Genomic DNA, 15,909 nt, shown 5'->3' on the forward strand with positions numbered 1-15,909 from the left:
GAAGACAACATTCTTTTTGTGAAACACTACTAAAAATTTTATACTGCCACCAGCGTGCATTTTGATTAAGAACGATGATGGTTAGATAAGGGAAATTAGAGCCCGTATGGCTGCATATAGACAGTCATTTCTCCTTAGGTCTATCTGCAGATGAAACGGAAAAAGAAATGAGTAGTAGATGTACAAGGTATCCTCCGGCGTGCACGATTCAGTGGCTTGTGGAGTATGTACATAGATCCAGATGTAATGGAAGAGTTTGGGTTTGGCATATGTCTGGAGAACATTACCTGGCATCATGTGTGTTGCCAACAATAAAGTCTGTAGGAGTTGGTGTCACGGTATGAGGGTGTTTCCATGATAAGAGTATAGTGGTCTCATAGCATTTAACCCTCATATTAGTTGTGCAGAATACATGCATAGCTCATGCAAACATTATTGACTGCCTTCCTGCTCTTGACAGGCACAGATATATGTCTGTCTCTGACCTAGTAGCTTTCTGTGGGTGAGTGGTAGTGGGAGCAGAGGGACAGAGGGAGAGGGGGGGTGGGGAGAGAGAGAGGGGGGGAGGTTAAGCCAGTGTAGGTCTGACCTTCAGTGAGCTCACTTGAGACATTTGAAAATAAAATCGCTACAACTATAGTCCATGCACCTAACCTTGTCCCTCTTTGCAGTGCACCTGATGGAGGGTTAAGAAAACCCTGAATGTGGAAGGATATGATCACAGTTTACAAAATAAAATAAAAGGGTAGTACTAATGGGGATCTGAATTCTTTTGATCAGATAGCATACTCTGATGGCCATCTTACATGACTTACCAGAATGTTATTAGTCTGTTTTGTTCTGGAATTCTGGTGCACAAGAAGAGCATGCTGGCATTTCAAGGAATGGGAAACTTGTCAAAACACTGTGTCAAGATGCTTTCTACTGAGCTTAAAACAAGATGTATCATCAGTGAAATTTTCCAAGGTGGTCTGCTTTCTCATAATTGATAAAGGCCAATATCTCAATTATTTTAATTGCCAAATTATTGGCACATATCATACCTCAGCAACAAAGACAATGATGAGACTATCGTTGGCCTCCTGTGGGCTCATGCTGTCCACCAGGTTCTTCAGCGTGGCCAGCAGGTAGCTCTGCACCTGACGCCGCACAGTCGGGACTCCCATAACCATTGACACTACAAATACAGATGCAGAACTGAAGCACATTTAGCTGCCAATTTAAAATTAATTAAAGTCCACACACACTTAATATACTGACTAATGCAATAAATATTAACTGCCTGCTCTCAGTTCCCAAGCAATCCATTTCATTCCACCATGGACATGCAACCTCTGAAGTCAACCAGAGGATGTTAGGATGGATGTGTAAGCTGCATCACAGATCAGAATTGTTATGCAAATCCCTCAGTCCTGGGCAAAGTCAAAATTTTAATAAAGTCTCAGTGTTCAAGATGGTGTTGGTAGGACATGTACTTCCCTACACTGAGCATTCATCATTGAAGCTTCCTTTTGAGGACAGCTCTGTGTGAGAAGGAAATCCAATCGTGTGATCACAGGCGATGAACCCTAGCTTTCTGTGTACAATCCTGAGAAAGAAGCAAAGTGTAGAGTGGCACTCCAAGAACTCTTCTTGCCTGAAAAAGCTTGAAAGAGGAAATCAAAGATCCAAACAAAGCTGATCTGCCAGAATCAGATTTTCACTCTGCAGCGGAGTGTGCACTGATATGAAACTTCCTGGCAGATTAAAACTGTGTGCCGGACCGAGACTCTAACTCGGGACCTTTGCCTTTTGCAGGCAAGTACTCTATCATCTGCAGTACACACTTCACTGCAGAGTGAAAATCTCATTCTGGAAACATCCCTTAGGCTCTGGCTAAGCCATGTCTCCGCAATATCCTCTCTTTCAGGAGTGCTAGTTCTGCAAGGTTCGCAGGAGAGCTTCTGTAAAGTTTGGAAGGTAGGAGATGAGGTACTGGCAGAAGTAAAGCTGTGAGGATGTGGCACAAGTCGTGCTTGGGTAGCTCAGATTGTAGAGCACTTGCCCGTGAAAGGCAAAGGTCCCGAGCTAGAGTCTCGGTCCGGCACACAGTTTTAATCTGCCAGGAAGTTTCAATGCTAATTTGCTTTTTTTGACAGTCAATGTATCAAGCATAAGGAATTTGTTCCTCCAGAACAAACTGTCAACCAAATGTTTTACAAAGATGTCCTTGAAAAGTTCAAAAAAAAAAAAAAAAAAAGAGTGACTCAAGTGACACAGTAAATTTAAGACAAGTGGATGCTGCATCACGACAACATCCCATGTCAGACGCACACTTCCATCACTGAATTTTCGGTCTGAAAAGGCATTCCCTTCTTTCCACATCCTCCCGTGTATTCACCTGCTTGGAGTGTCCCCGTGACCTTTTTCTTTTCCTGAAATTGAAAAATGTCTCAAAAGGATGTCATTCTGGGACTCTAGAGAACATTCCAAAGAAAGTGGCCAACTTTTTACAGGCCCCACTAGTTGAAGCCTGTCAGTGCTGCCACCAAGACAGAATGTCACCACTGGTGTATATCTGCCAAAGGAAACTACGTACTTTGAAGGGAACAATAATGTTGTTTGAAAAAGAAAAAAAAGAGCAATATTATTGATGATAATATAGCTGTGGTGTTGATGGTGGCAAGCAGTGCTTTAAACCTGTAAGAGTTTCCCACCAGAGGAATGAATATACGAGGATGCTATTGGTTGACAAACTAATCACATAAAGCAAACTTTACACAACCTGTGGTGATTTGTCTGTATATCAAAAAGGATAGTTGTTTGCGTAATATGACGACTAATTATAATTTAATCTGCTAATGTGGTTGCTGCTGTTGTGCAGATACTTTAATGTGGCAGTTTTAGGTGGGAGTGTTTTGGAGGGGGCTTGTGTAAGATGCCAGTACAATTCAGGCCTATATTACCTTGTTTAGGGCACTGTCACCACACAGCAAGCAATTGAGGTAGCCATTACTCAATGCTTTGTGTATTTTTGTTTGCTTTTTGTTGTGTGTTGCTCACTGTTTCCTTTACTGAAAATGATATCTAGGTCTAGAAATGACTTATCACCGGAAAATGTAACACCAGTCACTGTCACCATGTGAGTTCTGCTGTTGCAAGAGCATAAATCTCGGGTGTAGGTTGCCAAGCTTGTGAGGGGGAGTTATGGCTTGTTTCCTGCGTCGATCCTCTTGCCATGGCAATTTACAGTGAACCAGAACATTTTATCACCTGCTAAACACAGTGTCAGTCCCCTTGTGGAACCCAATACAGCAGCCATTCTGCTGTGGCATGGATTCGACAAGTCCTTGTTAAGCTTCTGGAGGTATGCGGCACCACATGTCTTATCACAGACTACGCAATTTCCATCCTGTCAGTGGATGCAATAACAAGCTGTGGATAACCCTGCATTTGACAATGTTTTATTTACAGATGAAGTAGGGTTCACTTGTGATGGCATGGTTAATTAACACAATTCTCATATTTTGAGTCATCTAGCCTTCAACTCACATGCTTTACACGTGTCTTCACACCAGCAAAATTTCTCAATGAATGTGTGGTTGGGGGGTACTAGGCGATCATCTTAGTGGGCTGTAGAAGTTACCAAATTCAACGAATGAAATGCCTTCGGTCTGGGACATTGTCTTGCAAAATTGCTAGATGATTGCTGGTGATGGAGCAGCGACACATTTTGATGCTACGGAGGGATGAAATGCAACGCACTCATAGGGCCAAACATGGATTGGGTAAGGAGGACCTGTACCTCATGGATTTGTTTGTTTGAGGCGGCCCTAGAGGCATGCCACTCTGATTAATGCAGTTGAAAGATTGGAGTGGAGACCTGTCAGTGCTTGTTAAATATTTTGAAATGATCCACACAGGTTTGAAACAATTCGAAACTCATTACAGGGTTACAGGCCGGTATCTGGAGACGACGACAACACTTTGACCACCACCTTTAACTACGAGTATTTCATGTATCTGTTGCGTTTATTCAGAAAATCAGTACATCTACCAACGTATCTCTTCTATACGTGGAAACTAAGTTGACATTCGCTGCGATGGCTTATAGAAGCGACATTAAAAGCATTTCTCATCCACAGTCCCTCCCATCGGCAACCTCGTCGAGTGTCAACTTAGTTTGCACGTGTAGTAATATCTTTTCTTAATGTAGTACGGTGGTGGTGGTCGTCATTTTCCTAACTGGGATGACGTTTACACAGAATTCAATCGGTGGTACTTGTTACCCAGGGCCGGCGCAAGCTAAAGTGCTGCCCCATGTGAGCTGCTAAATTGCTGCCCCCTCTTTTTTTGTACAAAACGTTTGTGGAATTTTATTTAAACAAATCTGTAGGAAACGTCAGAACCAATCACAATTTTTGTTTTTACTTTTCAGATCTACCTAGTTTTCGGCCACTGAGTGGCCAGTCTCAAAGCTTTTAATATGTGCTTACATCTGAACTGTCATGAAGGTTTCGTCTTCTGCAAAATTAGTTGTGAGTAAACGCACGGCGCGTAACAGGCTGACACCGCTCCACTCATAAGAATACTGGCATGTGCACCAGACTGCTTCCCCATCTCTGTTCCTCCGGCGTAAACACGACGGTGCTGCCACAGTGGCGAGGAAGAAATTAGGCCGCCTCCCTCCACTTGTTCAACAGGGGCGGCCGGCAGGTAGTCGAGAAACCATGCCACGGTTCCCGAAGCCACTCCCTCCGAGGTTTGGTTTCGAATCCCCTCTTGGCCATGAATGTTGAGTTTGTCCTTAAAAAAGGAGGGGTGGACGGCAGATTTGCCGCCTCTTGGAAAGTACCACCCCGTGCGGCCGCACGTGCCTTAAGCCTGCCCTGTTGTTACCCATAAAGTTGCAATTGTCTCCCAAATGGTTCGTTAGAGGATTTACATTTATCCGAGACCTTTTTCTGCTTCCGATAATGTGTACTGTATGCATTTACTCCATGACTTAGGATACACCCCGTGTAAGTAGATAGACGGGAGAGTAGACTCACCGCCGACGCGGCCCTTCGAGAGGCAGTAGGCGGGCCGTAGAGAGCCGGCGGCGTCCAGCAGGTGCGGCAGGAAGTGGAAGGCGGAGGGCAGGCGCAGCGGCGGCCCGGCGCCCTGGCCGGCCGCGGAGCTGGCGTTGCCCGCGCCCGACAGCAGCGCGCGCAGCTCCGGCGCCGCCAGCGCGCCCAGCCCCTGCCCCTGGCCCGAGCCGCCGCCGCCGCTGGCGTTCGCGCTGGCGCCAGCGTCCAGCAGCGCCGCCAGCGGCTGCGCCAGCGCGCGCACCTCCTCCTGGCGCGCCCGGTGCTGCGACTCCAGGTGCTGCAGCCGCGCCTGCAGCTCCGCCAGCCGCGACACCAGCGCCTGCTCGGCGCTCACGTCTGCAACAGCGGAGTAGCATCTGCTGTAAAATTTATTCGTTACCCTGATTCTGGACAACAGCGGGTTGGCCAATGTCATGAATCATCATCCTCAAACATTACTTTTTTTTAGGGAACCGATACCATGTGTAATATCGAATCTCGCAGAGGTTAAAACTATCTCAGCTGTTTCACTAAAAGACTTCATACAATTTTGTATACTATGTATTATATTTCAGGCTAAAATGTACAAAAAAGAAATTAATGAGATAAATCTATGTTTACTAACAGTTAAAATTACTTTTCTTTTAAAATTATTTGGAATTACAAAATTTGTGGCATATTTAAAATTCACATTATTAATTGCACAATCTAACGCTAATAATTAAATTCATGTCTGGATTAATTTATGATATAATGATATTTTAGAGATGATTCATCTTTTGTTTTGTAAACTCTTTCACTTTGTAACTCTCTGGAAATTTTTGGGTATCGCAAAATGTAAGGAGTGTGGACATACCCCTGACGCAAAAGCACATATTTTGCTAAACTTGTTGACAAGAATGTAATTATTCGTTTTTTGAACGTGGAAATTGTAGTCAGTGTGATTTAGAAGAATGGGACAAAATAAAAGATATTCATAGCAACAGGCAACTTTTCAACACTTATTTTGTCAACACGAACCTAAGAAGTCTACTTTTTGAGCTCAAGAAAATACTCCCAGGTAAGACTGAGCCATCTACAACAGGAAGATGATCAAGGTAAGTGAAAATTTCTTTTTTAGTCTTACTCCTCTCGAAGTTTCCAAGATTTTTGCAAGTAATGTGATATGAATTGTGATGGGTAAGATTACAAAGTCCTGTTGGCGTCTAACGCCACAACGTAAAAGGGTGTAGGGTGCGATTTGTGCTTTTACCAGTGGGGGGGGGGGGGGGGGGGGGATGTCTTAGGGGGTTAGTAGAATTATATATGTTACTAGCTTCGACCATGGCGTTACGCATGGTTAAACAGCTATTTATAAATAGATGTTAATGGCGAAACTCACTATTGACGCATATGCACTATCAGAAAAGCCATCCCTTGTTATATCTCTAAAAGTGCATTATAGGTAAAGCTTATTTACAAAATCATCTACATACGGGTACAGATATACGAGGGGAATTCAAAAAGTAGAGGCACATTTGTGAAAAGTTGTACTTATTCTGATGATAGAAAACAAACATATTAATAGTAAGACTTTTTAAAAATTTTCAGTGTTCGGCTCCACAAATTTAAATTATATGTAAAGTTTTACTCCAATGCGTGGGAAATAAACATCCCAGGTTGGGATGCATAAACTAAAACCAGAGGAGGGGATGGTCTGATGCAGAGGGGGGGGGGGGGGAAATCCCCCCATCACCCCCTGCAAATCGCACACTGGTGTATTGTTAGAATGTAATTATCACAAGAGTGTATAAGAGGAGTAACAAAAATCGATTTCCTCACCGTTAACACCACGAACATCTGCGCGCTGAACCTCTGGTGCGAGTATTTAGCCCTGTGTGTGTCTCTGTACAGTGTACACTACTGGTCATTGAAATCTGACCACTATGATGGACAGCATATAACGAAATTTTGGTGACTGCTTTTACAATACAGCACGAAGAATGTAGAATTGCAGTTGTATGTGATTTGAGGAGAACACAGTATGAAAGGTAGGACACAAGGTACTGGCGGAAGTAAAGCTGTGAGGACGGGGCGTCAGTCGTACTTGGGTAGCTCAGTTGGTAGAGCACTTGCCCGCGGAAGGCAAAGGTCCCGAGTTAGAGTCTCGGTCCGGCACACCGTTTTAATCTGCCAGGAAGTTTCAGTATGTGGAATGTATCAGATTGGTGCATACGTTTGTAGCATTTTTGTTTGCATATTGGTATCCTGGTTGCTATGGGTCTATCTATCGTTTGCCTTTTTGTGGCATTTCAGTTTAGACATTGTCATCTGAAGATAGTGAGCGGAGCTGCGGACGCCAGAAAATGGAATGACAAGTGGAGAAATCTGAACATTTGTGACAGACTCTTCTGTTTGACCTCAACAGAAATGTGACAGAAGTAGAGGCAGCCAGAAACATTAACACTACGTATGGGGATAATGCCATTGGACAGAGCTGGCAACAAACTGGTTTTCTCTTTTTGATGAGGATAGTTTCCACATTAGAGACTCTCCACGTTCAAGAAGACTTTCGGGGCTCATGATGAGGATGATGATGAGGTTTGTGGGGCGCTCAACTGCGCGGACATCAGCGCCCATATAAAGTCCCAATCCTGACACAGGCCAATCTAGTCACTTTCACGAATGAGGACGGAATGGTAAGGACAACACGAAAACCCTGTCCCCAGGCAGAGAAAATCCACAACCCGGCCGGGAATAGAGCCCGGTCGGGTTTTGATGATCGTTTAAACGCATGAGTCCCCAATGATCCACGTCAATGTACTAGAGAACTGGCAGAAGTGATGAACTGTGATCATTCCACTATCGTCTGACGTTTGCATGCAATCGGGAAGGTTCAAAAATCGAGTGCATGTGTACTGCATGCTCTAAACCAAAATCTCAAAAAAATCAGCTGGTAGCCATACGTGCATCTCTGCTTGTTCGTCAACAATTGGCACACGAACAACGTCGACCATTCCTATCCTGTATCGATACCGATGACGAAAATGCTGTCGCCATGCGAACATAAGGAAAAGAAAGGAACGGTTAAGCCAAAACAAAGCAAGCAATTCCCTGCACAAAGATCTGTGCGCATCGACGAAAGATAACATTATGCATCTGGCGGATCAGCGACGGTGTGGTGTGCTACGAATTGCTTCTCCTTGGTGCAACCGTCACTGCGGACATTTGTCAACAACTGAGACATTTTGTAGACGTAGTCCAAAAACAACGACTAGGAAGACTGCGTGAAGTGATGCTACTCCACGATAATGCCCGCCCGCATTCTGCTAGACTGACAAAAAAAAAAAAAAAAAATGTTCAGTCGGGAAGTCATTCCACACCCTCATTCACCTGATCTTGCAAGATTTTCACGTTTTCGGCGGTCTAACGCACTTCCTTTCGGATAAAAACGCGTTCTGAATATGGCTCGACAAGTTCTTCGACTCAAAACCACGTCATTTCCACAGTCGCGGAATCAGAGAAGTTGCCCCAGCTTGGCAGACTGTTTTAAATACTGAAGGGAAATATTTTATTGATGACTATAGTCTCATATGTGTATCTGTTGTGTTTATTAAACTTCTGCGAAAACTCTACAAACTTAGGCAGTGACCTAATAGCGCGCGCGCGCATGGAACGACAGACCAATATGTTACCCAACCTATGTTCGATTTGATTGTGTGTGTGTGTGTGTGTGTGTATGTGTGTGTGTGTGTGTGTGTGTGTGGGCGCGACACACACACACACACACACACACACACACACACACACACACACACACACACACACACCTGCCACTTGTAGCAATGACAATGGCTCCATCTCACCTGGGCATCAAATCGAACATAGGTTGGGTAACATATTGGTCTGTCGTTCCATGCTGCTTTAACTTTATGCCAGAGTTTGCCGACTGTACTGGCTGGCGATTGGTGGCTTGCCAGTCTCCCAGCAACCCACGACCCCATGTTTTCAGTGGGACATAGACATGGAGAATGTGCTGCCCAATGCAACAATATAATAAGTTTTCTGTTAAATCAGGACAGCACAGACTACACGCTGTCTTGAATTTCTTTCTTGAAAGATGGTGACCTTTAAGATATGACACAGCCACCAGCAGCCTGCTCCTTCCCGGCCTAATCCTGTTTCTTCTACGGGATCGGCATGTTATTTCGGATCAGGCATTGTTAGTGGTAAAATATTGCCAAACGCGCCACCTGTCGCTTTCACTTCCCTCCACGATGAGATTTGTGTACCCCATCTGTATGCATTCTTGTGTTATCTTATGTGTGCAATTGTGAGAACGCTTTCTAAATGTTTGCAGATCGTCCGAGATAACATGTGGGTACCAGATTAGCATTCACCTACTTGTATGTGGGAACCTGTCCAACAACCATGTCCTGGTTAGCCGGCAAATGAGCCCTTGACTTTAATACACGGGATGGAAAGGGGGGGTGAATCTATTCAGAGCCAGCGCAACTCCACGTATCTTTGAAGCTAGTGCTTTAATGCACTCAGCTATCCAGGCAGTCAACCACCAGCCTTTATGTTATAAAGTTTATGCTATCCGAATTACCAGCACTGCTAACCAGAGGTGATGGTGGTGAGTACTACAGCTCAGAAATAAGCTCTGGATACTTGCTTTAAACCAGCAGCACTAATCGACTAACTTTAAATTCACCAGCAGGCTCTACGACACCATCTCAGAACTCTGTCGCTGTACGATCAGAGACTCGAATCCCGAGTCTCCACCCCTGCTCAGTTGAAACTACAAACTCATCGCTTGAGTCTCTTTGGGTACGGTATACCAGCATAAAAAGGAGAGCGAGCACACGTGTTCACAAGTACAGGGTGTCCGGGAAGTAGGGACGAATATTAAAGTGCTATAGAACGTAAAACTGAACTCCACTCAAACGGGCCATGAAGGCCGCCGTGTCATCCTCAGCCCACAGGCGTCACTGGATGCGGATACGGAAGGGCATGTGGTCAGCACACTGCTCTCCCAGCCGTATGTCAGTTTACGAGACCGGAGGCGCTGCTTCTCAATCAAGTAGCTTGTCAGTTTGCCTCACAAGGGCTGAGTGCAGCCCACTTGCCAACAGTGCTAGCCCAGCACGACAGCGCTTAACTTCGATGATCTGATGGGAATCGGTGTTACCACTGCGGCAAGGCCGTTGGTCCGCGATAGAACATACAAAATTAATTTAAATGCTTTTTTTTTTACGGACACATTACGTAACTTCTCCCATTTATGTGTGAAAAATCACATCCTTCATGTGACCACCCAAGCCGCGCGGCAACGAGCAATGCGTTCACCCAAGTTCTCGATGATGCGCTCACCAACATCTGGTAGGATGCCGTTAAAAACCCTTTTCATTTCATCCTTCAGTTGGTTATTGTTTGTGGCTTGTTCGCGCACGCTTTTGATATCACAAATCTCTCCTCTCCCCCCCCCCCTCCCTCCCCAAAAAAGTCACAAGGCCTGAGATCGCATGATCTCTCAGGCCATTCCTGGTTGCCGCGCAGGGAGTTAATTTTTTGAGAAAACTTTTGTTGAAATGACTGCTCGGCTGAATGAAGAGTCCGCGCCATCTTGTTGAAACCAAAAACCGGCATTTTCATTAATAAGAGGGAAAAACCAGTCAGACAGCATGTTTCGGTAACGGTCACCGTTCAGTGACAGCGGCTCCCTCACAATTTTCGAAAGTACGGGCCGATCATTCCTCCCGCCCAGAACTCACACCACACAGTCGCGCGTTGTGGTTCAAAAATGGCTCTGAGCACTATGCGACTTAACTTCTGATGTCATCAGTCGCCAAAACTTACAACTAATTAAACCTAACTAACCTAAGGACATCACACGCATCCATGCCCGAGGCAGGATTCGAACCTGCGACCGTAGCGGTCGCTCGGCTCCAGTCTGTAGCGCCTAGAAACGCACGGCCACTACGGCCGGCCGCGTGTTGTGGATGCATCTAATTTTTCACAGTCACTCGCATATCTTCGTTACCCCAAATTCTGTAGTTCTGCTTACTGACGCAGCCACGAGGTGGAAGTGCGCCTCATCTGAGAAAAAATTCTTTCCGTTAAGTTTTCTTTCTCCCCTTGTCGAGCCAAGACCCACTGAACAAATCTATGTCTCTTCCCACGATCTGCAAGCTTCAAGTCTTGTGTAAGTTGAATCTTGTACGCATGCATTTTCAGACGTTTTGAATGGATTTCATGCAGTGAACTTGGCGATAAATTCAAATGTTGAACTCGTTGGCGAACCTATTTTCTGCGACACGGCCACTTTGTCACGCGCGGCAGCAATCTTCTTGTGTTCGAAGAAGACCCGGTCGTCCTGTTTTCTTAACGTTTGAAACAGAACCCGTGGTCTCACACATCCGGATCAACTTCTGAACTGAAGATTAGGTTGACGCCGCATTACGTCCGAGTATGATACGCAATTCACGAACGGTTGCCGTGAAGACTTTCACTTTTCTGTAATAACTTTTCATTACTTGGACACATTGCTCAGTTGTCAACTGCTCAATGACGAAAATGAACCTCAAACAATGTTCACCACACAAAAGGTATCAGGCTACACATCTACACATGGGAAGGATCGCACATAACATACGTGGAGGGAAAAAAAGACGGCTGCCAACCGTCATATGACAAAATGGCGCAAAATTCGAATTCGTCCTTACTTCTCTGACACCCGTTATAGCATTGTCGCTACATTTTCAACAATTTGGCATTACTATTGTACACCAATACAATAACTGGTTAGCGGTGAATATTCTGTCTATATTATTAGGTGCGGTTGGACCCTACTGGATCATGCAAACATGCAATGCTATTATGTTTCAATCCTCGGAATTTCCAAGCAGCTGTAATTTTTTCTCCATGCATTCTTTATCTTTTTTTCAGGCGACTTTGTCCTGTCCCTGTATTTGATAGACTTGTATGAGCTTTTGTAGATCAGGTTTGTGTGAACATTTTATCTCTATTAACAGGACAGCTAACAATTACATTGTTATACGAACACTTTTGAAACGTTACCGGGTGTGATGACAGTAGGCTACAGGATAAGATGACACGAGGATAAAGTGTATTCTCTAAATGGTTATTAATTATTACGAAGGTAATCCCAAAAGTAAGGTCTCCTATTTTTTTATAATTACATAGACCTGTTTATTTCTACAGTGGTTTACATCAGTTTACAGCTTGAACATTTAGCTATTTTTCGACAATCACCATTTATGTCGATGCATTTTTGTAGACGCTGTGGCAGTTTTTGTATGCCCATGTCATACTAGCTCGCCGCCATGCTGTTCAGCTCGTCGTCGGAGCTGAATCGCTTTCCGGCCAAATGTTCTTTTAACCTAGGGAACAGGTGATAGATCCTGGGCGCCAAATCAGGACTGTAGGGTGGGTGGGTGATTATATTCCATTGAAACTGTTGCAGAAGAGCACCGGTTTGCCGAGCGATGTGTGGGCGAGCGTTGTCGTGGAGAATGTGTACGCTCTTGCTCAACATTCCTCTTCTCCGGTTCTGAATTACCCGTTTGAGTTTTTTCAGAGTATCACAGAACCTGTCTGCGTTAATTGTGGTCCCAGCGATTCAGCTCAGACAACGAGGTGAAAGAAGAGTTTCGTAACTTTCTGAACAGTATTGCGGCGAGCTGGGGATACGAAAACTGCCACAGCGTCTACAAAAATGCTTCGACAGAAATGGTGATTATGTCGAAAAATCTAAATGTTCAAGCTGTAAACCGATTTAAACCATTGTATAAATAAACAGGTCTATGTACTTATAAAAAAATAGGAGACCTTACTTTTGTGATTACCCTCGTAAAATGACTTTACAGCAATCTTCGAAAAAGTTATAGAAATGATGGACAAGGTACAAACTCAGTATTACCCCATAAACGCAAGTTGCCCTGACTAACTACACAAACCTCGCCATTTTGGTAACATGGACGTAACAGTGACGTTGCTCTGTTTTCGTTTGACGGAGCATTTGTGTTTCCTCATTGTGGAAGTGGAATAAACAAGAACACGAAAGACGACAATTTTGTTTGCATTGGGCAAACCTTTTACGTTTTTCCTCTAGAGAGTGGACTACAGCTTCGAACTTTATATAGACACACACACACACACACACACACACACACACACACACACACACACACACACACACACGTCCATCGTGATGCTGTACTCAGAGGCGGGAGTGTTGTCGGGCTAACTGCTGCCGGCGCTGCTTTCTACGATAATGTTGCCGCGTGAAGGTTACACTTTGCTCCAGGCGTTGTTGCACGTCCCTGTAAATATTTGTTTTGCTGGAAACAAATCCGTTTCTGACTCAAAGTCCTTCATGTGCCGTTCGGATCCTGTCCTCAGCTGATGGACGCAAGTTGCATAGGGCCGTAGGGATCCTGCATGCCGCTGAGTACGTATTCCCTGATCTCATCCATTCCGTATATGCACAACAGTTGTGGTGTCCCGACGGACGCAACGATAAACACCGATCTCTATAGGTGTCGATCGTGTGGATGTCTAATTCCGACTCGTGACGGTAGACGTTTCTGCTCCTTACACCACACACCACACACAACACTATTATCTCAGTGTCAAGTAACACACCAACGTTATTTTTGAATGAGAAACGCGCAGCATAACCTTTCCTTACATACCAGTGTAGATAGCGTTACGTTTATATGCTTTCTCTCTATCCATTTCCCCTCCTCATCTCTGTCAATCTCTTCCTCCCCCTGTCTGTGTCCATCTCTTTATCCTCTCTTCTCTCCACGTTGTCACATTCAACCCAGTAGGAGCCTAGTGGCTTTTACCACTACAGTATTTCTTTCCCAATTAAGACTAATATTTCCACCAAATTTGATTGAAATCGTTCAAAGAGCTTAGGAGCAGCTTTTTACCCGTGACTTTACCCGCATACACCCATGTCAAACATACGAGGTGTCTAAAAAGTATCTTACCTTTGATTTTCCCGCGTAAAATAGAGACGATAGCGCGGAGCCACTGTACACAGTAAAGGAAGAGACATGCGCAGGCGTGAATTTTGTCCCCGCCTTCTAGCGCGTCAGTCGATGAGTGAGGTGCTACACAACGTGTTAGTCGGATTACCGATTCTCTCAAGATGACTGAACGTCAAATTTTGTCAAAACCTTCGTCATTCTCAAAGCGAAACAATTCGTAAGATTCAACAGGTGTCTGGAGAAGATGCGATGGGTGTAACACAAATTAAGAACAGATTCAGCCGATTCAAAAATGGCAGCACATCAGCGGTGAGTGACCAGCGTTCTGGCAGGCCCCAAACTGCTCGGAGTGCAGCTGTTGTTGAGAGGGTGCAAAATTTGTTGATGGCAGATCGTCGGTTGACCGTGTAGGAGACTGCCCAAGAGGATGCAATTTGGCGTGATGATTTGAACATGCACCGAGTGGCTGTGAAATTCGTGCCCGAGTTGTTGTCGGAACAAAAAGACCGTTTTGACGTTGCACAGGACCTTCTGGACACCACCAACACTTATTATGGGTTTCTGAACACCGTGATAACTGGAGATGAGTCATGGGTGTACAGGTACGACCCAGAAACAAAAAGACAGTCGTCGCAGTTGAAGCATCCAGAGTCTGTAAGGCCGAAGAAAGTGGAGCAGGTGCGAAGCAAAATCAAGGTGATCCTGTCTTCTTTGATGTCCGTGGAATTGTGCATTACGAATACGCACAGTGACAAACGGGTACTATCAAGATGTTCTCCGGCGACTCCGTGACGCAGTTCAGTGCAAAAGACCAGACATGTGGACAGCGAAAAACTGGCAACTGCATCACGACAGCGCCCCCGCACATTCATCCCACTTGATCCAAAATTTCTTGGCGAAACATGGAATTAGAGCCGTTCGCCAAACTCCCTAACTTCCGGACATGGCTTCTTGCGACTTCTGGTTGTTTCAAAAATTGAAGACGCCACTGAAAGGGTCCTGTTTTGAGAGCAGAAAAGAGCGAATGCGGAACACGACGACAGAGATCAACACCATTCCAAAAGAAGACTTCCAGAGGTGTTTCCGGCAGTGGAAGGATCTGAGGGCGAAGTGTGTGCAAGCACAAGGGACCTACTTTGCAGGTGATTAAGGGCCCACCCCCCATCAGGTATTCGAAATATTTTTTCTGGCCAAAGGTCGGATACTTTTTAGACCGGCCTCGTATTTCACACATATTTAACAAATTTCACTCTTATTTGTATACATACTTTCACCTGTATCTCTAGCGAATTTGGCCCAGCAGTTTTATTTCCACGCAACTCAATGTTAATAACGTATTTCCTGAACTATGTGCTGTACAGTAATATAATTTTGCAGGCACATTCAGTGATGTGTGTGCCTACCGTCTTCAATGTGTTGTGAATAGTCAGTGGTTGTTTTACAACATGTATAGCAAACATTTAGTAAGCTATAAACTTTTTGCATTCTTTATTATGTGGACATCGTCAGCAGGAGAAGTTTCGTACAGATTTGAAATTATGAGGAAAGATTGTTGCAAGTCTCTAACTTCTCTCGGTCTCAAATATTGGATGGTGAAAGTATGGGTGTTCTCGCGTCGTGGGTTACACTGCTTTTTCACCTCCACAACCACACCCACCCCCTTTTACAGGGGGTGATTCGTAACCCACATTCATTCTTTCCAGACAGTACATGTTGTATGTACTAAGTTTGGTTGATTCAAATGGCTATGAGCACTATGGGACTTAACATCTAAGGTCATCAGTCCCCTAAACTTAGAACTATTTAAACCTAACTAACATAAGGACATCACACACATCCATGCCCGAGGCAGGATTCGA

General features: G+C 44.7%; 1 protein-coding gene across 2 annotated transcripts in view; it reads right to left on the bottom strand.

The window, feature by feature from the left end:
• LOC124794675 (alpha-1,3-mannosyl-glycoprotein 4-beta-N-acetylglucosaminyltransferase A) overlaps window positions 1-15,909 on the bottom strand; it is an 834,427-nt gene that overhangs the window by 72,460 nt on the left and 746,058 nt on the right. For both annotated transcript variants that reach the window (XM_047258208.1, XM_047258209.1), the window contains 2 exons: window positions 5,031-5,405; window positions 1,044-1,177 (listed from right to left, as the gene is read on the bottom strand). In XM_047258208.1, the coding sequence (XP_047114164.1) occupies window positions 1,044-1,177; window positions 5,031-5,405 (509 nt within the window). The remainder of the gene's footprint in view (window positions 1-1,043; window positions 1,178-5,030; window positions 5,406-15,909) is intronic.

The sequence above is a fragment of the Schistocerca piceifrons genome, chromosome 4 (assembly GCF_021461385.2).
Source record: "Schistocerca piceifrons isolate TAMUIC-IGC-003096 chromosome 4, iqSchPice1.1, whole genome shotgun sequence".
NCBI classification, from domain to species: Eukaryota; Metazoa; Arthropoda; class Insecta; order Orthoptera; family Acrididae; genus Schistocerca; species Schistocerca piceifrons.